The sequence below is a fragment of the Salvelinus alpinus genome, chromosome 27, assembly GCF_045679555.1.
Source record: "Salvelinus alpinus chromosome 27, SLU_Salpinus.1, whole genome shotgun sequence".
NCBI lineage: Eukaryota > Metazoa > Chordata > Actinopteri > Salmoniformes > Salmonidae > Salvelinus > Salvelinus alpinus.
In genome coordinates this window covers 35,465,450-35,486,070 of record NC_092112.1, presented here as the reverse complement: position 1 = coordinate 35,486,070, position 20,621 = coordinate 35,465,450, and the positions used below count along the sequence as shown (strand labels likewise).

The following is a 20,621-nucleotide window of genomic DNA, read 5'->3' as shown; positions in this document are numbered from 1 at the left end:
GGATGCTGTGCTAGAATTAAGGCTCACCGTTGAACTCGTCATCGTTCTTTTCGAATCCAGAGGACATAATACAATATAGAGGTAAGATGGATATTGATTTTGAGACATATGTAGTATTTTCATATTTAAAGTATATGCTTTTATTATTAATGCGAAATTCCTGTTATATTTCCGAAGACTTCAGAAAAACAAGTGTATCGCTGAAATGCCAACCGAGCCCTGAGCGTACCACAAGCTTTTTATTTTCTAAGCCTTTTACGTTTAAATCAGCTCGTGTCATGTTAATTTAGCTGTTTTATTATCGGACGTATTAGGTTACGAAATCCAACTTTTCAGATATAATGTTAATACAGTATGTTTGAGAAAGACTCCACTGAACGATTCAGAACATGAATCATTTGTCTTGGTAAAATGTATTTTATAACATAAGGAAGTGAAATTTCATCCCGAAAGCATGTTTTCACCCACTCTGGGCAGTGGGTGGACACCCTATCCAGTGTTGTTCAGGGTTTGTGGTGGCATAGGGCAGCCCATTTCGTTTCTTTTTCATTGTGTTGTGCATGCCTGAGTTAAAGTGCCTTTTCATGTGTTTGAAGATTGTATAATGCTAATTTCCTAGCCTTTGTATTTATTGCCAAATGGATTTCATATATGACGCTACCATTTTCCCTTAGTAGAATTCCTTTGTTGGCTGAATATATCCTGAGTTCCTTAGTTATCAGTGATGTCATTTATTTCTGTTAGCCTGTTAAGTTATACCCTTTACATTTGGAATGGCTAGAGTCAGTGGTCTGTGCAAATGGTGGACATGTGCAAATTCTTCTGGTAACAACAAACAGGGACATTTAGAATCACAGAGCAATGCTTAGTGTTGCAAATTCCCCTAACTTTCCCAAGATTCCCAGGTTTTCAAAAAATCCCAGTTGGGAGATTTCCAGAATCAGGAGGTAATAAGCAGGAAATCCAGTAATTCTACAACCCGGGATTTCTGGAAAACCTGGTAATTTTAGAAAATGTATTGGAATTTTGCAATCCTAGCAATGCTTCTGTGCATTTTTCTAAGACCGAATTTCCACTAAGGACGTAGTAAGCCGAGAGAGAGGAGCTCGGCAAACAGAACATGAACAGGGCCGGCCTTAAATTGAGAAAAGCTCAATATTATGCAACTGCTCAGCGATATCACAACACAATTGACCAATCAAGGCGCTATATAGCTTCCAGGCTGCACTGGATTGGCTATCGATACCCTCATGTCGATCCAATATCGGCGAATCAAGCATTTCATCAGTTCTAATGGGCAAGTACTTTAGGCAACTGAAAGCCCAAACTTTTCTTCAATGAGTTATCTTCAATTCATGAATTCAAGTTTTTCAATTTCTTTCACTGACTGACGAACTGAAATGGATTCGTTCACGACAGCCATGTTTTACTGATGACTGTATAAGTGAGTGTGTGCGGGTGTGCACTTGTGTCTGGTGCAGTTTTTCCAAACTCTTTAATAAAGCATAGAGTGGCTATTTGCATATCACAACATATCTGGGTGATTGGTGCATTTCTGTGTTAAAGTGAATTTAAACTTAGCCACTGTTAGTGGGTTCAATGTAAAAAATTACATTATATGATGCACAGTACATCCATTCATTGTCTTTAATTGTCATGGTATGTTTAAAATGTTAAATGTTTGGTCGACAAGAGCCAGTGTGAATTTGAACCCCATTCTATTTATTTGCCATTGTAATTCTATTTGCAAGAATACAATTACATTTGAATATGATATCACAATGAAAAAGAGCAGCTTTAGTAGAATTTAAAATGTTAGAATGTTTTGTTACTAGGCACCAATGTTGTTTGGAACATTTGGTGGCAACAGTCTGGAACAGGGACAACAGTATCTCCTGCAAGAGCATCGGATTCAACCAACAATGGTAAAAATAAAAGTGCATTCTTACCAGGATTTGGGTTATTGCTTATTTTCCTGTTCTTCTCAAAATTCCGGGTCTATACTTATGAACACTTGTTTAAACTCTTTCTCGAAAATGCTATTTTCTAGCTTTCCCATGAGATAACGTGGCACACTTAGCCACTATGCTAACACGACCAGCATGATTATTTCCTGAAACAAATTCCGCACCAGCCAATTAAAGACTCTAGGCGGTATAGGCCTAGCCACCAACCAATAGAATTTCTTAAAATAGGTAAACTTGGCCACCAGAGGGATGTTGTAAACCAAATTCAAGGTCTAGTTAGTTCCGCTTGGTTTGTAACAAGTGTGCCAATATATATATGACATGCATGATGCATCCTAAACTGGCCTACTAACGCTAGACAAAGCGAGTGAGTGCACACGTATGCATGCGTGTGTGCATGCATCTGCCTGCCTCTCACCTGCAAATAGTCTGACTGGATGGCAGCCACCAGGTGTTCCTTGCCCAGTTCGTAGAGCACGTCAGAGGTCATGACCTGGCTGAACTCCTCACACAGGAAGTGCATGGCCTGCCGGTGGACCCACTTTGAGCCGTAGGGCTGCGAGCTCCACTTCAGGATGGTTACCACCGTGTCCAGAGAGATGCTCTCCACCACAATGTCCTCGCAACCTGGAGACAAAAGGACAGGTGGGTTTATGAGGACATAAAAGAGCAAAAATGTTAACATTTTTAAGGTTTTGCTTTCCATGACTGCAATATCTTAGTACTACACTTCACTGTCCCTGAACTGAATAAAATCATCTGGTAACTGAATTGAATGTAATGCAAAGTCTAAAGCCAAGGATGCAACTGTCATATATAACATAGACCTTGAGTACTGCAAATGTTAGCACGAGAGTGAGAGAAAGAAAGAGGAATTGAGTTACAGTGGGACCAAAAATACATACGCATACTAACGACATTATAAATATTGATAGGAATGTATATCTGAGAAGAATTAAATAGTACAGTGGGGATCAATTAATAATTCACTCGATTGCACACACTGCTGTAGGGTAGTAGTGTTCCACACACAAAGCAATCAATCAATCTCAGAATATAATCTGAAAGTTACTAGTTCTCAAAAATCAATGTTTACATTTTAGTGATTTAGCAGAAGCTCTTATTAGCAGTTAGTGCATTCATCTTAAGATAGCTAGGTGGGACAACCACCTTTCAACCAACCGCTTTCAACAAAGTCAGAGCTAGGAAGGGTGTTAGCTCACGAAAGTCTTATTTTTTCCTCTCCAACACCATCCCTCATCTCTCTTTCCACCCTGACTTTGTTTAGTAACCTTTGTGTCAAAGTGTACGTACGGGTGTGTATACAAGTAATTTTTGCAGTTCATCTAACACCGTAAATAAAATAAAAACAGACAATGACACGCTACAGAAAACATTTTAAAACGATTTGCAATGGAAAGTGAAAGTGTGTGTTTCTTATTGGACAAGTCAAGATAGTCCCTCCCTGTTCCAGTTTGTTTTGTTCCATCAGGTGCCAAATGAACACAACCCAGACCATTTTCTGTCAACATCTAAGGTGTTACACACATTGAGCCATGCGTCACACATCATTTCAGAGACTGACAGAGCTCATAAAGCTCTGTGGCATGCATAGGACACAACAAATCAGTCACACATCAACTGACTTCTTGGTGATCTAGGAGGTTGCTCAGAGCTGTATGCTATTTAAGCAAATTGAACCATTAGTCTAATGTTCACTGTTGCTAAAAATATGTATGACAGTCCTACTGAGATCTGTGGTGGAGATTAGCAAACTAGCATGTCTCCTTGGTGACTAGGTCCTGCGGTGCGTCAGCGCAAATGCTAGTTGATCATGCAAACGTGCTGGTCTTATTAGCTTAGTCTGTAGACTTGGACACAACCTGTTCGGCTGCTGACACGCTCGTGGCTGTGCACTCTGGTGTTGCTGATGTGGTGGGACCGCACTGTTCTTAAATGTCAGCTCAGCGAGCTGGCCCCGAGGCTGGGTATGACATAAGTCATGCAAGGTCAGCGCTCTTTGCCGTTCCACAAACTTGCTCTAGAGTTTCTAGTGTGCTCCTAGCACTTATTGTAGGGTGTTCACCCATAAATAGATTTCATTAAATGTTTATGAAAATATGTTAATTCAATAGAGATGGTGTATTTCTGAGTTTTTCCCTTTAAATCAACATTCAAAAAGGCATTCGCACATCTGAGCTATCTTTTTTTGCGGGTGCATAGTAACAGTTGAATAAGATGAGAAAAAACAAGAACCCCCCCTTAAATCACCATAGAAACAGCCCTTGTCAATGTTGATTGACCGGGCTTGGAGGAATAGAAAGCCACGGATATGGAGATGGTATCAAGTTTATTTTGATTGGTCCAAAGCACAAAAACGTCTCCAAATGTTACCACCTCCCAACGCAGAAACATGGAAGAGATACAACCAAGCTGTGCAGTAAAAATGAACAACGGTCACAACAAACTAACGTTCTTATGTAATACTGTTAAGTACAAGCATATTAAGGTTATAATATTGTAGAGAACAATCTAATAATAAATTGTGTGAATAATAATGACAGTTTCTTTAGGCTATGTTTAGACAATTTAGTAGCACCCTCTTGAATTTACCGGTATTTCACTACATTCTAGAGCAGTGAGTGAACGCCCTACTTCTTGTTAGGCGTCTGTGGTAAAGGACCCACAGCAAAATTACTGAGATATTAATGGAATGATCCAGTGCAGGTCCACTGCTGCCTGATACATTGCATTATTAGCCCTCTTAAGTTACACAAAGTTCCTATAAGGTTAATTAAAGTATCAGTACTTTGCAACTCCTTAAATGTTACCCTAAGAAATGTCACCGATTTTCTATATCATTCCTTAACTAAAGAGCAACTGTACATTACCAGTTTTTTACACTGAAAATCATTCCTAAACAAGCTTGTGGCTCTATTCTTAAAAACGTAAATCAGTATTTTTCTCCCACTCCTCTCCAAAACAGACGCCCACTACTATCATGGCTGCTGGATCAATACTTAAACTTTACTCTTGTCATATATCACTGCAGGCCAGAAGAAAAAAAATCACACAACTGTAAAACAAATAAATGATGTTGGAGAGTTTTTATTTAGCTCTTTCTTTGTTTATAAAGGGACGGGGGAGCAACGAGAGAATGTGGCGTTGAGGCAGTAAAACGCTAAGCCATATTGCTGATATCAGAGAACTAAATGAAAATGTCACTTTAGTGATGGGGTTGTGGAGCGCACCACAGAAACCTGGCTTACGCTTCTCTGCTCTCCTGAGGAGGGCTGTGGATGAGGAGCGCTAGCTTGGGTTTCTAATACAGTAGCTTGTTGTCCAGTCCATCCAACTTCAAACGGAGTATTTCAGCAGTGAAGAGCCTGTGTATTGTTTGATTATAGATGATTTCAGATGACCTGGAACAATTGGACCTGAGAAGTCTTCAATTCCATATCTTAATTGTCCCAGTATGGAAAATCATTGTGCAGCCAGGACTTCACAAAAATACTACATGTACTGTATACACCAACTATTCACATTTGGAAAAAAAATATTTCTTCACCATCGACAAGAAATTTCAGTGATAGTTACCGGTTTTGTTTTCTCCATTTGAAAATGGCTCCATGGCCTTGAAAACACCTTTTGCTCACCAGAAACTGAGGCCTGAAATGTGAAGCAGCAGCAACACCCCTGGCCCCTGCAGTGTTTATGATAGGAATTGAAGATGTACCAAAAGATTATTGCGGGCATCAACCAACTGAACTGTGACTACAGCCTGATTTCAAGGTAGAGATTAGAAGGAAAGATACGCGATGGGGTCTGATAGTGACTCGCACAAGAAGTCTCCCTGTCTCTTAGACAGACACACACACACACCTCACAGGCGTGTAGAACACATATGCTGTTAATACCATTATGTTCACTCCTTCGTTTTCATCAGCATGACGGAGCAAATGAACTGGTCTCACTTCAAGCTGTGTATTCCAGATTTATAACAGCTGTTGATAGAGCCAAAACGGTGTATCCTACCCTTATTATCCAAGCTCAAAGCGTCAACACTGACATGTGTTGAAACATTCATAACTTCCCGGGAAAACTTTTTTCAATCACAAGGCAAGAAGGTTTTCATTTTTTCACAAAATTTTTCACAAAATGACAACTGCGGCTATTCTGTGTTGAGTGGTAAACAAAATGATAATTTGAAACAGGTCCTCCTATATCCTTAATTTTGAGTTATTTATGCAACTTTCGTTGTGATACAAACCTTAGAATGTATTAGAACTCAAAACATATAGACTAAGGCTGCATGATGTGACTAACGATAATTAGAAAAACCTGCATGAATGGCATGCTCTGCTGAGATTCTTGTGCAGGCTGCACACACTTCAGTCTCTCATTCACAATTTGACAAGCGCTTGATAACATTCTCACCCATCAGACTATTCTCAACTTAACCTGGTCTATACATATAGCCTACTAATATAGACCTGCTAAAGCTGCCCCAGTCAACAGTAAGTACTGTTATTTTGAAGTGGAAACATCTAGGAGCAACAACGGCTCAGCTGTGAAGGGGTAAGCCACACAAGATCACAGAACGGGACCATCCTAAGTTTCAACACTCACTATCTAGTTCCAAACTACCCCTGGTAGCAACGTCAGCAGAATAACTCTTGGTCGGGAGCTTCATGAAATGGGTTTCCATTGCCGAGCAGCAGCACAAGCCTAAGATCACCATGCTCAATGCCAAGCGTCAGCTGGACTGTTGTAAAGCTCGCCGCCATTGGAATCTGGAGCAGTGGAAACCATCTGGCAGTCCGATGGACAAATATGGGTTTGGCAGATGCCAGACCAACGCTACCTGCCCGAATGCATAGTGCCAACTATAAAGTTTGGTGAAGGAGGAATAATGGTCTGGGGCTGTTTCCCATGGTTTGGGCTAGGCCCCTTAGTTCCAGTGGAGGGAAATCTTAACGCTACAGCATACAATGACATTCTAGATGATTCTGCACTTCCAACTTTGTGGCAACAGTTTTCCTGTTTAAGCATGACAATGCCCCCGTTCACAAAGCGAGGACAAATACAGAAATGGTTTGTCGAGAACGGTGTGTAATAACTTGACTGGCCTACATAGAGCCCTGACCTTAACCCCATCGACAACCTTTGGGATGAATTGGAACACCGACTGGGAGCCAGGCCTAATCGCCCAATATCAGTACCCGACCTCTCTAATGCTTGTGGCTGAATTGAAGAAAGGCCCCACAGCAGTGTTCCAACATCTAGTGAAAAGCTTTCCCAGAAGTGTGGAAGCTGTCACAGCAGCAAAGGGGAGACCAACTCCATATTAATGCCCATGACATTGGAATGAGGTATTCAACGAACAGGTGTCCACATACTTTTGGTCATGTAGTGTACAGTGCATTTGAAAGTATTCAGACCCCTTGAGTTTCCACATTTTGTTATTAACTTATTCTAGAATGGATTCAATTGATTTCCTCATCAATCTACACACAATACCCCATAGTGACAAAGCAAAACATTTTATTTTTTTGTGCAAATGTATTAAAAATAAACAAAAATACCTTATTTACATAAGTATTCAGACCCTTTGCTATGAGACTCAAAATTGAGCTCAGGTGCATCCTGTTTCCACTGATCATCCTTCAGAAGTTTCTAGAACTTGACTCGAGTCCACCTGTGGTAAATTAAATTGATTGGACAAGATTTGGAAAGGCACACACCTGTCTACAGTGGTTCGTCCTTTAAAAGTTGCAGCGTACTGCGGCACAGCTTGCATGGTGCCGCAGAATTCTATGGCACGCTAGAATTCTATGGAACGCTAAGTGTGAACCACTGGTACCATTAATGCTAGTTAGAGCTAGTTTTGACCACCAGAGGGCATCTTTGAGAAGCATTTGATAGCCTCCAATAGTGGCTGTACTAGAGAATGTAGGCACGCGGGAGACCGGGGTTCAATTCCCTGACGGGGAGGAAGGAGTAGGTAAATAAGAATTTGTTCTTAACTGATTCCATGTCTGTTATTTCATAGTTGGGATGTCTTCACTATTATTGTACAATGTAAAAAAAAAAAAAAATAGAAAAAAATAAAGAAAAACCCTGATATGAGTAGGTATGTCCAAACTTGACTGGTACTTGCTTAATTAATTTGATTAATATTATGGTGTTTCTATTCCAAGAAAAAATGAAAAACCCTCGGTTTCCGTTAGGATGGAATGGAAAATATGGCGCTGTACAACGTGACGCTCGGGAGTACAGTATTGGGCTATTTAGCTAAAGAATCCCCGTGTCGTACGGGCACGTGGGAGACCGGGGTTCAATTCCCTGATGATGAGGAAGGAGTAGGCTGTCCTTGTAAATAAGAATTTCTTCTTAACTGACTTGTCTAGTTAAATAAAGGTTACACTAAGAGCATAACATTTCTACACCATAATTGTAATCTAACCAATACCCAAACGGAGATTCAGTGAAAATAAAAATCTCTTTATAAAATTGATTTATAAAGAGTCCACATGCTTGTCTCAGAGCAGCGTGAAATAGTGCTAAAATAGTTGTAGGCTTTTGCTTCAAATGCTATTGCTTCTAACTTCAATATGCTCTTTCAATAAATGAAGACCTACACCGCATTACTCACTAGTGAGACTCATGTCGCCTACGGTAGGCCTACAGTATATCGGAAAATATGACGTGATTCTCCGCCAATAATTACATAGAGGATATTTCTGTAATTCAGTGATATTTATTCCCATAGTAATTCGTTATGGATCCTTAACTAAATAAACATTGGCATTTTGAAAGAGTATTTTTATCATTATTTTATTAACGAAAGCATAAAATGCCATTATTAGTTACATTGTTTTAGTTTGAACGTACAGACTGGCACAAAGAACAGCGGGAACGTTTCCCTAGTCAGCGCCATTATTAGTGCAATGACCTTTAAAGTGTTACCAGTGTGGCTGGGTGGGGTCCTCCCCTCTTCCCCTTCCTCCTCCTCCCTTCCCCATGGGCTAGGTCGGTCTTCTGTGCGTGGCTCTGCGGCCCATACCGTGCCCCCTGCTCTTGTGCCTTGAACCTTGCGCTCTTTCTTTGGATACAGCTGGATAACTGCAAAGCAATCCCATTGTGCGCCACTCGGGAGCCATGACCAATATATGTTGTCCTGCTAATAACAGGGTTAATAATATATCTGTGAGAATATCCAACAGGCTTTTATATAATTCTAAATAAATACTAATCACTTTGTTTAAAAAAATAACAATATTTTGGTGATTTTGTTTTCAAATAAAGTAAAATGAGCGAGAAAAAGGCCATCCTTTAAATTGTTACTAATTTGTCAATAAAGCCAGTTTGTTATTTAGAATTATTTATTTCAATTTTTAGGAGGGAGAGAAACCAAAAACCTACAATCATCTCATGGGTCTCCCAGTCGAGGGCGGCACAGGTATTGAACCAGCATCTGTAGCAACACAGCTTGTACTGCTATGCAGTGTGCTGCAGGTGCCACTCAGGTGCTGCATAACGTGACCGGTCGGGAGTGACCTACAGTATTACAGTAAGAGCAAAACAAACCTAACAAAAAAAACCTTAGTGTAACAACAGTTTTAGTAAGAAATACTGAAGTTGTGCACAAATATTAGTTTCTATTTAGGTTTATGTCGCCCATTCATTGTCAGTGAGAGACACAGTAGGACCAAAAAGCATAATCAGTGCTCTAACTCCCCCTTACGCTGGTGTGGAGCAATGAAGTGGTGATGCAGGGTACCGTACTAAACCACAAATTACCTCTAAGTCCTGCAGCATAATCACAAAACTTTTAGTGGAGCAACCACTGTATATAAGGTCCCACAGTTGAGAGTGCATGTCAAAGCAAAAAACAAGCCATGAGGTCAAAGGAATTGTCCGTACAGCTCCGAGACAGGATTGTGTCGAGGCACAGATCTGGGGAAGGGTAACAATGTCTGCAGCAATTAAGGTTCCCTAGAACACAGTGGCATCCATCATTCTTAAATGGAAGAAGTTTGGAACCAACAAGACTCTTCCTAGAGCTGGCCGCCCGGCCAAACAGAGCAATCGTGGGAGAAGGGCCTTGGTCAGGGAGGTGACCAAGAAACCAATAGACACGCTGACAGAGCTCTAGAGTTCCTCTGTGGAGATGGGAGAACCTTCCTGAAGGACAACCATCTCTGCAGCACCCCACCAATCAGGCCTTTATGGTAGATTGGCCAGACGGAAGCCACTCCTCATTAAGAGGCAGATGACAGCACGCTAGGAGCTTGTCTAAAGGCACCTAAAGGACACTCAGAGCATGAGAAACAAGATTCTCTGGTCTGATGAAACCAAGATTGAATTATTTGGCTTGAATGGCAAGCGTCACGTCTGGTGGAAACCTGGCACCATCCCTACGTTGGAGCATGGTGGCAGCATCATGCTGTGTGGATGCTTTTCCGCAGCAGGGAGACTAGTCAGGATTGAGGGAAAGATGAATGGAGCAAAGTACAGAAATAACCTTGATGAAAACCTGCTCCAGAACACTCAGGACCTCAGACTAGGGTGAAGGTTCCCCTCCCAACATGTCAACGACCCTAAGCACACAGCCAAGACAACACAGGAGTGGCTTAGGGACCAGTCTCAATGTCCTTGAGTGGCCCAGCCAGAGCCTGGACTTGAACCCAATCCAACATCTCTGGAGAGTCCTGAAAAAAGATGTGCAGCGATGCTCCCCAACCAATCTGACAGAGCTTGAGAGGATCTGAGTTAGAGTAAAGGGTATGAATACTTAAGCAAATGTTATATATTTATTTTATTTTAATACATTTGCAAAAATGTCTAAAAAACTGTTTTTGCTCAGTCATTGTGGGGTATTGTGTGTAGATTGATATACAGTTGAAGTCGGAAGTTACATACACCTCAGCCAAATACATTTAAACTCAGTTTTTCACAATTACTGACATTTAATCCTAGTAAAAATTCCCTGTCTTCGGTCAGTTAGGATCACCACTTTATTTTAAGAATATGAAATGTCAGAATAATAGTAGAGAATGATTCATTTCAGCTTTTATTTCTTTCATCATATTCCCAGTGGGTCAGAAGTTTACATACACTCAATTAGTATATAGTAGCAAGCTTCCCACAACAAGTTGGGTGAATTTTGCCCCATTCCTCCTGACAGAGCTGGTGTAACTGAGTCAGGTTTGTAGGCTTCCTTGCTCACACACGCTTTTTCAGTTCTGCCCACAAATGTTCTATAGGATTGAGGTCAGGGCTTTGCGATGGCCACTCCAATACCTTGACTTTGTTGTCCTTAACTTTGGAAGTATGCTTGGGGTCATTGTCCATTTGGAAGATGCATTTGCGATCAAGCTTTAACTTCCTGACTGATGTCTTGAGATGTTGCTTCAATACATCCACAAAAGTTTCTACCTCATGATGCCATCTATTTTGTGAAGTGCACCAGTCCCTCCTGCAGCAAAGCACCCCCACAACATGATGCTGCCACCCCGTGCTTCGCGGTTGGTATAGTGTTCTTCGGCTTGCAAGCCTCCCCCTTTTTCATCCAAACATAACAAATGGTCATTATGGCCAAACAGTTCTATTTTTGTTTCATCAGACCAGAGGACATTTCTCCAAAAAGTATGATCTTTGTTCCCATGTGCAGTTGCAAACCATAGTCTGGCTTTTTTATGGCGGTTTGGAGCAGTGGCTTCTTCCTTGCTGAGCGGCCTTTCAGGTTATGTCGATATCGGACTCATTTTACTGTGGATATAGATACTTTTGTACCTGTTTCCTCCAGCATCTTCACAAGGTCCTTTGCTGTTGTGCTGGGATTGATTTGCACTTTTCACACCAAAGTACGTTCATCTCTAGGAGACAGAACGCGTCTCCTTCCTGAGCGGTATGACGGCTGTGTGGTCCCATGGTGTTTATACTTGCATACTATTGTTTGTACAGATGAACGTGGTACCTTCAGGCGTTTGGAAATTGCTCCCAAGGATGAAACAGACTTGTGGAGGTCTACAATTTGTTTTCTGAGGTCTTGGCTGATTTCTTTAGATTTTCCCATGTCAAGCAGAGGCACTGCGTTTGAAGGTAGGCATTGAAATACATCCACAGGTACACCTCCAATTGACTCAAATTATGTCAATTAGCCTATCAGAAGTTTCTGACGCCATGACATCATTTTCTGGAATTTTCTAAGCTATTTAAAGGCACAGTCAACTTAGTGTATGTAAACTTCTGACCCACTGGAATTGTGATACAGTTAATTATAAGTAAAATAATCTGTCTGTAAACTATTTTTTGAAAAATGACTTGTGTCAAGCACAAAGTAAATTCCCTAACCGACTTTACACAAATTTATTGTTAACAAACTATAGTTTTGGCATTGTTGAAAAACGAGTTTTTCAACAAATATATATATATATATTAAATCAATTTTAGAATAAGGCTGTAATGTAACAAAATGTGGAAAAAGTCATGGGGTCTGAATACTTTCTGAATGCACCATATGTGTGACATTTGTTTTGATTTAGAATGGGCCATTATCATGCACCTGTCAGAACACTCTGACATCATTTGCATTGATGTCAAAGTGATTAGAGGGACAATATAACACAGAGTAGCGGGCCATTAGCGACTGGCGGTTAGCAAGTTTGGTAGGCTACTAATGACCATTAGTGGCATAACAGTGCAGTTTTGGAGAAGCCCAAAAGCCTGGAATTTGACTGCGGTCATGACTCTTGATTGCCGGTATGGCGGTAATATGGTCACCGTAACAGCCCTACCCCTACCACCAAGCCTAGCTATCAAAAACTATTAGCTACAGTTCTCAAATACAGAAGTGCATAAACGTTATACAGTATAATCTGCATTATACAGAGCCAGGTTGCAAGCTAAACAAATAATGTAGGCTATGCGTCACATAATTAACATTGCCAGCTAACGTTAGCTAAACCAGCCATCTGGATTATATTACAATTTAAGCGAATTATTGCAAAACAAACCAGGCCTTGTTTTATCCTATAACGCAAATCATTACAAGGGATATACAGTGGGGAGAACAAGTATTTGATACACTGCCGATTTTGCAGGTTTTCCTACTTACAAAGCATGTAGAGGTCTGTAATATTTATCATAGGTACACTTCAACTGTGAGAGACGGAATCTAAAACGAAAATCCAGAAAATCACATTGTATGATTTTTAAGTATTTAATTTGCATTTTATTGCATGACATAAGTATTTGATACATCAGAAAAGCAGAACTTAATATTTGGTACAGAAACCTTTGTTTGCAATTACAGAGATCATACGTTTCCTGGAGTTCTTTACCAGGTTTGCACACACTGCAGCAGGGATTTTGTCCCACTCCTCCATACAGACCTTCTCCAGATCCTTCAGGTTTCGGGGCTGTCGCTGGGCAATACGGACTTTCAGCGCACTCCAAAGATTTTCTATTGGGTTCAGGTCTGGAGACTGGCTAGGCCACTCCAGGACCTTGAGATGCTTCTTACGGAGCCACTCCTTAGTTTCCCTGGCTGTGTGTTTCGGGTCGTTGTCATGCTGGAAGACCCAGCCACGACCCATCTTCAATGCTCTTACTGAGGGAAGGAGGTTGTTGGCCAAGATCTCGCGATACATGGCCCCATCCATCCTCCCCTCAATACGGTGCAGTCGTCCTGTCCCCTTTGCAGAAAAGCATCCCCAAAGAATGATGTTTCCACCTCCATGCTTCACGGTTGGGATGGTGTTCTTGGGGTTGTACTCATCCTTCTTCTTCCTCCAAACACGTCGAGTGGAGTTTAGACCAAAAAGCTCAATTTTTGTCTCATCAGACCACATGACCTTCTCCCATTCTTCCTCTGGATCATTCAGATGGTCATTGGCAAACTTCAGACGGGCCTGGACATGCCCTGGCTTGAGCAGGGGGACCTTGCGTGCGCTGCAGTATTTTAATCCATGACGGCATAGTGTGTTACTAATGGTTTTCTTTGAGACTGTGGTCCCAGCTCTCTTCAGGTCATTGACCAGGTCCTGCCGTGTAGTTCTGGGCTGATCCCTCACCTTCCTCATGATCATTGATGCCCCACGAGGTGAGATCTTGCATGGAGCCCCAGACCGAGGATGATTGACCGTCATCTTGAACTTCTTCCATTTTCTAATAATTGCGCCAACAGTTGTTGCCTTCTCACCAAGCTGCTTGCTTATTGTCCTGTAGCCCATCCCAGCCTTGTGCAGGTCTACAATTTTATCCCTGATGTCCTTACACAGCTCTCTGGTCTTGGCCATTGTGGAGAGGTTGGAGTCTGTTTGATTGAGTGTGTGGACAGGTGTCTTTTATACAGGTAACGAGTTCAAACAGGTGCAGTTAATACAGGTAATGAGTGGAGAACAGGAGGGCTTATTAAAAAAAAACTAACAGGTCTGTGAGAGCCGGAATTCTTACTGGTTGGAAGGTGATCAAATACTTATGTCTTGCAATAAAATGCAAATTAATTACTTAAAAATCATACAATGTGATTTTCTAGATTTTTGTTTTAGATTCCGTCTCTCACAGTTGAAGTGTACCTATGATAAAAATTACAGACCTCTACATGCTTTGTAAGTAGGAAAACCTGCAAAATCGGCAGTGTATCAAATACTTGTTCTCCCCACTGTAGTTAAGCAAAAGGCGCCTTAAGACGTTAGCTTAATTCAGAGTGACAAAAACATTGCACTGCTATTAAGATCTTTACTGTAGGAGCATTTGGCTACACAAGATAATTCTGTTTACATCTGACGGCTGGGAGATTGGTGACTCGAGGAAGGCTCGCCGCGACCTCCGGAGGTAGCGTTCGAGACGTGACCAGTTCGCAAGTTTAGATTACAGTATAAGGTCTAGCCGAGGGTATTGTTTCAGGCACTCTCTCGTAGTGAGAATAGGGCAACAGTCCCTGCTCACATTAGTTCAACACAGTAGGGGGGGGGGGGGGGGGGTTATCTTCTTGTTTCCCCCTTTCATCAAAAATGACTGGTCACTGGTAGATAGAATTTGAAAACCAAAATATTATTCAAAAACCATGGGGTCAAATATACTCTCACCTTATGAGAGTATGTAAATAGTTTCAATGAAAATAAAAAATATCTGTTCATCTAAGTGATAACTAATGTCTCCTACCTACAGCAACACTGTCCTGGTTCACAATGAGGCACTTGTTCAATCCCTCCCCTTGACACCAATATGAAATTCTCTACAAAGGAAGACCTGCAGCAAGGTCATCCCATGTAAAATACAGCAGGACAGATGTACCGGGCTCATTTTACACATTGGTAAACATATGGAAAAGCAAAGTGGGCATAGAAAATATGAGGAAAGGGTGCGGGGAGGGCTGGAAGTGTGGAGGTAGCAGGTGTTGAAGCCCAATCATGGATACATCCATCAGGCCATGAACAAGTGAAGCTCTCTAATTAACTAACTTGCACCCTGGAGCCAGAGATACTGTAGGCAGGCAAGGGAAAAGAGGGAGGTAGGGATGGGGGGTTTGATGGAAACACCTTTAGAGAACAGGGAAAAGGAAAATGTAATGGGGAGAAGTGAGCAGAGAAGGAGAAAACAAGGGCAGAGGGAGGAGAGGTAAAAAAAGAAGGTTGATGTAGACAAATGATAAGGGTGTGTACTGTAGGTAGATAAGTCAGGAATGAGAAATTAATTTGAGAGGGGGAAAGGGCAAGAGATGGAGATATGATAACATGAGGAATAACTAAGGTAAAGGGAAAAGGTGGGAGGGCGAGAGAGATAGCATAGTCCTGAGGGAGAGAGGACACAGAGGTCAAATCTGGATATCAGAGACAAAGGTCTCATTGCACTCAGTTTAGCTGATAGCGCCCCTCAGGAAACCAGAGCTTAAACCACACAAACACTGAAATAAGAGGCTGGGTGTAACTTAAGGAAGCTAGAGTTGTGATATGTAATCAATACCATGATAGTATGGATGGCCACCTACTGTCATCTCTTTTCAATGGTATATCATCACAGGAGGTCTGATGCATGGTTTGATTATTGAAGCTTTGGAGAGTCCTGAAAAATGAAGTGTACCTTTCAATGTAAAGATTCTTCTCCATCATTATTAACATTCTTTACAATGTGGGTACAAAACTGTATGAACCTCCATCCAAATTTCTTGTAAGGTAAAAATTGCCCAGAAGGAAAGGATGAGGCTTGTAAAATCCAAGTTCTGAATCTTGGTAATCTTTTCTTGCTGACAGCACCACCAACCCAACCCCTAAGAGAAGCCAGAGAGCACTCTGGTTTGGTGGGGTTCATGGATTATTCAAGTTCTCACACTTACTCATTTTGGGGCCCTATGCCAAAACAAACATTTGTTCTAAAGCAATCTGAACTAATGAGAGGCTGCAATTGCACGCGGGGCTGCCTACCCACTTGTGCATCTTCCCCCATGTTGCCATTTTAAAGCAAGTTTGCGGCAATTCTATAAATTTTGCCATGGGGCGGAGTGGAAAATTTGCTGTTTTAAAGCTAATTTCCTGACATTCTACACATTTTTCCATAGGGTGGAGAGACATGTTTGCAGGTTTTAATATGATATCTGAGGGAGACTAACAGAATCAGAGGCGTGCCCCGACTGGTAATTCGACCATGATTACTAAGTTTAGATAGCTAGCCACTAGACTAACTTACCAATCTAAAACATTTTAGCTGACATGGGTTAATTGAGTGATCAGTGACTGACATAACGAGAGAAAAACTGCTGATGCACAATCACATTTCTACTATTCTAACATGCACTAAAAAGCATCAAGCCTTTATGTTTTTGAGTGCCAAGATGCATTCAAAAACGGAAACCTCGGAAGTAGGCGATTCCCTCCCTGCCCCTCTCCCTCGAGAAGTAATGCATTTTTAAGGTGCCGAGGACCCAGGCGGCGAGGAGGTAGTGTGGCAAAAAAAAAATGTATCTGCTTTGTGTCTCCGTGGCGATGTGACAGCGTCTGGGCCCGCCGGCGCTGCTTCTCATTTGCACTACTGAACCCACCAGCTCGGCCGGCTGAAGGGTGCCACTTAACGTTATCCTCACGAGCTCAACTCAGGCAAGAGACAGCAACCGAGGAGACCACTTGTTTATTTATTCATTCTCCCCTGTTTTCCAATTGACAATTCCCCCTACTCTCTCTTTGTACAGTGCAGTTTGTTCCCGTTCTTCTGCATTCGAGGCATGGCCTTGTTGTGTAGATTTTTCGAAGACGACACCTTTGAACAGTCCGGGGTTTCCACCATTTTTGTTTGTAGGCCAATGGAAAATATGCTTCGTCCAAAACAGTAGCACGGAAATGAAGAGAGACCAACATAAGCATCTACTGTAGAGGAAGTCTGCTCAGAGCCTCAAAGGGTATTTGTTTTCTTTTCTCTCTGGTGCAATTTGTTTACCTGGACGTTTCCCTTATCACTCATCTTGAAAAAAACGTATGCAAAAACTTGGAAATATATCAAATCAGCCATCAATAACAATGGAAAAATCAAATGATTTCTTCTTGAAATAGCGTGGGCAACGAGAAAAACTAAAATTGGTACAATTTAAGGCCACGTGGCAAACAATAATGCAGGCACTAGGGATGGGGTGTGAGCATGCGGGTCTGGGTAGTATATGTTTGTGTGCATCTAAGTTGTTGGTATGCATAAGTTTGTATCTGGAGTGGGGAAAACAAAAATATTATAAAACAAATAATTTCTGCTCGGCATCAGACTAATTTTGTGCCTCAGTTGCACTTCTCCACTTGGATAAGAATTCATAAACAGGCATTCTAACAGCAAATAGCACACTGATGTGTAGCTACTTTTATCCTGTACTTTTCTTGGTGTAGACAACTTTTCTCTGATAAAATGCAAGATTAACTTAAAGCAAAACATAAGGAAATGTAGCTGGCTACATTCTTTCTGTGATAAATATTAGAAATATGATAGCCATGCATTGTTTTTGCAAAAATACCTTGCTTTTTCATTGTAAGCTCATTTACTCCAAATAGTATTGCAATTCTGTTGTCATCTGATGAAAATTAAGCTATTTTCTGCCAAATGTGTTGCACTAATGTGAAGGAAAACTATAGTTGCATGCCCCTGATCCCTCTACCGAAGCAAAAAAAATAAAAATAATGTTTACCTTCAATATAAAACAGGTGAAATGGTTTAAAAACACAGATTTTTGAAGGTCTGCGGCTTGAAAATGCAGATTTCTGAACTCTAAACGCGACCCCTGTTGTACTCAATTCTACAGCACGGTACAGGACTACAGTACGGTACCATGCAGTCAAATTTAACAGGTGAACAGAAAAGATTGCCGAGGGGCTCCTGAGTGGCGCAGGTTATGGTCCGGGTTATGGTTTGGCAATGGTAGGCCGTCATTGTAAATTAGAATTTGTACTACTGCAAGTAGCCTACTGTAATAAATAAAATGCTACAGAATCTGCAGGCAGTCCAGCATTATTGTTGGGGGAAAAGTAAATGTAAAACATTGTTCAAATAAGAATTCAAATATTCTGCTGGCAGGTCCACAACAATTAGCCATTGTTTTTTCTTTCAGAAAGTCACAGTCCTTTGTCAAATACAGCACAGGTAAATTAAACATCTCCAAAAACATACAATTGTCATTATAGAAACTGCCGTGGACTAAATTCCAAAAGTTCTAAATTATACGGCAAATAAAAGGGCGTTATGGTCACCATAAAAGGTGAACGGAGGGCGTTTTCCAGGAGTTATAATGCTTGTTCACGCACATACCGTTTTTTGGGCAGGTTGGATTTATAATGGGAAACATGCATATGTATTGTGTATGCCAAGTTAATAAAGCTCAATATTTTTACAAGAACCTATATTTTCAGAAATGGCACCCCAGATATTTGGTGTGGAATTTATACAACAGTTATTTATAAATGAGACCCCTGATGTCCCATGTCTGATAAGTCTCCTGATTAGACAGGAAGGACAACATCCAGACCGAGGCCCAGAATTGTGAAAGGGGGAATCTATTAAAAATGGCTTCCACTAAACTATGTGTGCAAAATATGCAATGGCATATTTATTACAGGCAGATAGGATATCCATTTTCAGCACTGCTAATGTCCTCCAAACAAACCAAACTTCTAGTCTCTTTATATTGCTCCTTCTTTACAGTGAGCATGTGTGAAAACAAGTGAACGTTTGATGGTGAAATAATGTGCCTACACAACTATAAGATATCGATCAGCATTGTTATAACAAAATCAGGGCTTTCCAACTAAGATGAGACAAGAGAAGAGGAAACATTTAAAGCAACCCAAATCTCCCACTTTCTTCAATAAAGGAATAGAAGATTAGTGGTTTGTGTTTGATGTGATAGACGTACGAGAGAAACCTCCCTACTGGGACAGACTTGCCCCCGTTTTACAACAAGGTCTCTCCTTGCCAGAACATCAGGTTCTGATGAGGAGGCTGACATTGGCGCCGTCGTGTATTGAACAAGTGTAATAATGATTCCCCTCGTTGTGCTGAGTGAATTGGAGGCCGACTACCCCCGGTTTGTAAAAACTGGGCTTGGGCTCTGCAGACACATTAATTATCCCTGCCCATCTAACTGTTAGGCGTGCAAGGCGCCACACGGGTGTTAAACTTACGCAGTGGTTCCATTTTTCAGAGGTCACAACTTCCATTTTGTCCGGGAGGCTTTTGGCATGCAGGTGCTAAATCATTCTTCTTAGTGTGTGTTTGCATTATTTTTTTGTTTGTTGCATGGGTCTGTGTGTGCGCGCATGTGTGTAACCACAACTGGATTGTGTAGGCAGTGAGACAGAGATGGAAGTTCTTACACAAAGACGATTATAATTGAACACCGAAGTCCATCCAGTAGTAAAAGAAAAACATGGGATACCTTTATTTTAGCTGATACTTCCTCAAGTTTGACTTCCAGTCTTTCATGTCACAGTCTGCTCTGGCTTCAGCATGGACAGTGTTCCTAATAATCTACAACAAACTTGGGAATTAAAATGTCCCCACCTTGACTCATTCCAACATGGATGGCCAGGGGTGGGGGGGGGGTGATTATCCATCTGCTAAGAGGAGTCGGCGTACTGGTGTGCTTCGTTCAAAAAAGTTCTGCTCCCTTTAGAGATTAACCTGTGAAGTGTTTCCCAGATACGATTGGGCCTTTGCTCTAACAGTCTTATGGAGATAGTTCACCGCTGTTGCCCATCTGTGTTGCTTTGTTCCTTTCGCTTCATCGGTACTGTATTCTATATTTTTTGAAGCAACAGTTTCAGTAGTGTCACCATCCGATCTTATCCATATGGACAGCTTTCTGGGTGATAGCCATGAAAAATAACTTTGATGTTGCGTAAGGTGATTTTGTCATACTTTGTTGGCTTCCCATGGCCAGTGCCCAATTAACATTTAGAAGTCTAGCGGTGTCAACATTGAGAAATCGTGGACTGACCAGACCTCCTCCATGCAGTGCTTTCCAGGCCAGCTGGGAAACCAATGAAGCAGTTTAGATATAGTAGTGAACTACTAGTTTTACATGAGTTGTGTTATACTCAAAGCATCAATTAATTTATACCTTAGTACCTATTGTCTTTCATAGCATTCTCACAGGTGGTGTAGTCATTAACACATGTA

The 20,621-nt window shown here is 41.3% G+C and overlaps 1 protein-coding gene across 2 annotated transcripts in view; it reads right to left on the bottom strand.

Annotated features, from left to right (window-relative positions):
• btbd7 (BTB (POZ) domain containing 7) overlaps nt 1-20,621 on the bottom strand; it is a 109,570-nt gene that overhangs the window by 10,150 nt on the left and 78,799 nt on the right. For both annotated transcript variants that reach the window (XM_071370439.1, XM_071370440.1), the window contains exon 4: nt 2,386-2,594. In XM_071370439.1, the coding sequence (XP_071226540.1) occupies nt 2,386-2,594 (209 nt within the window). The remainder of the gene's footprint in view (nt 1-2,385; nt 2,595-20,621) is intronic.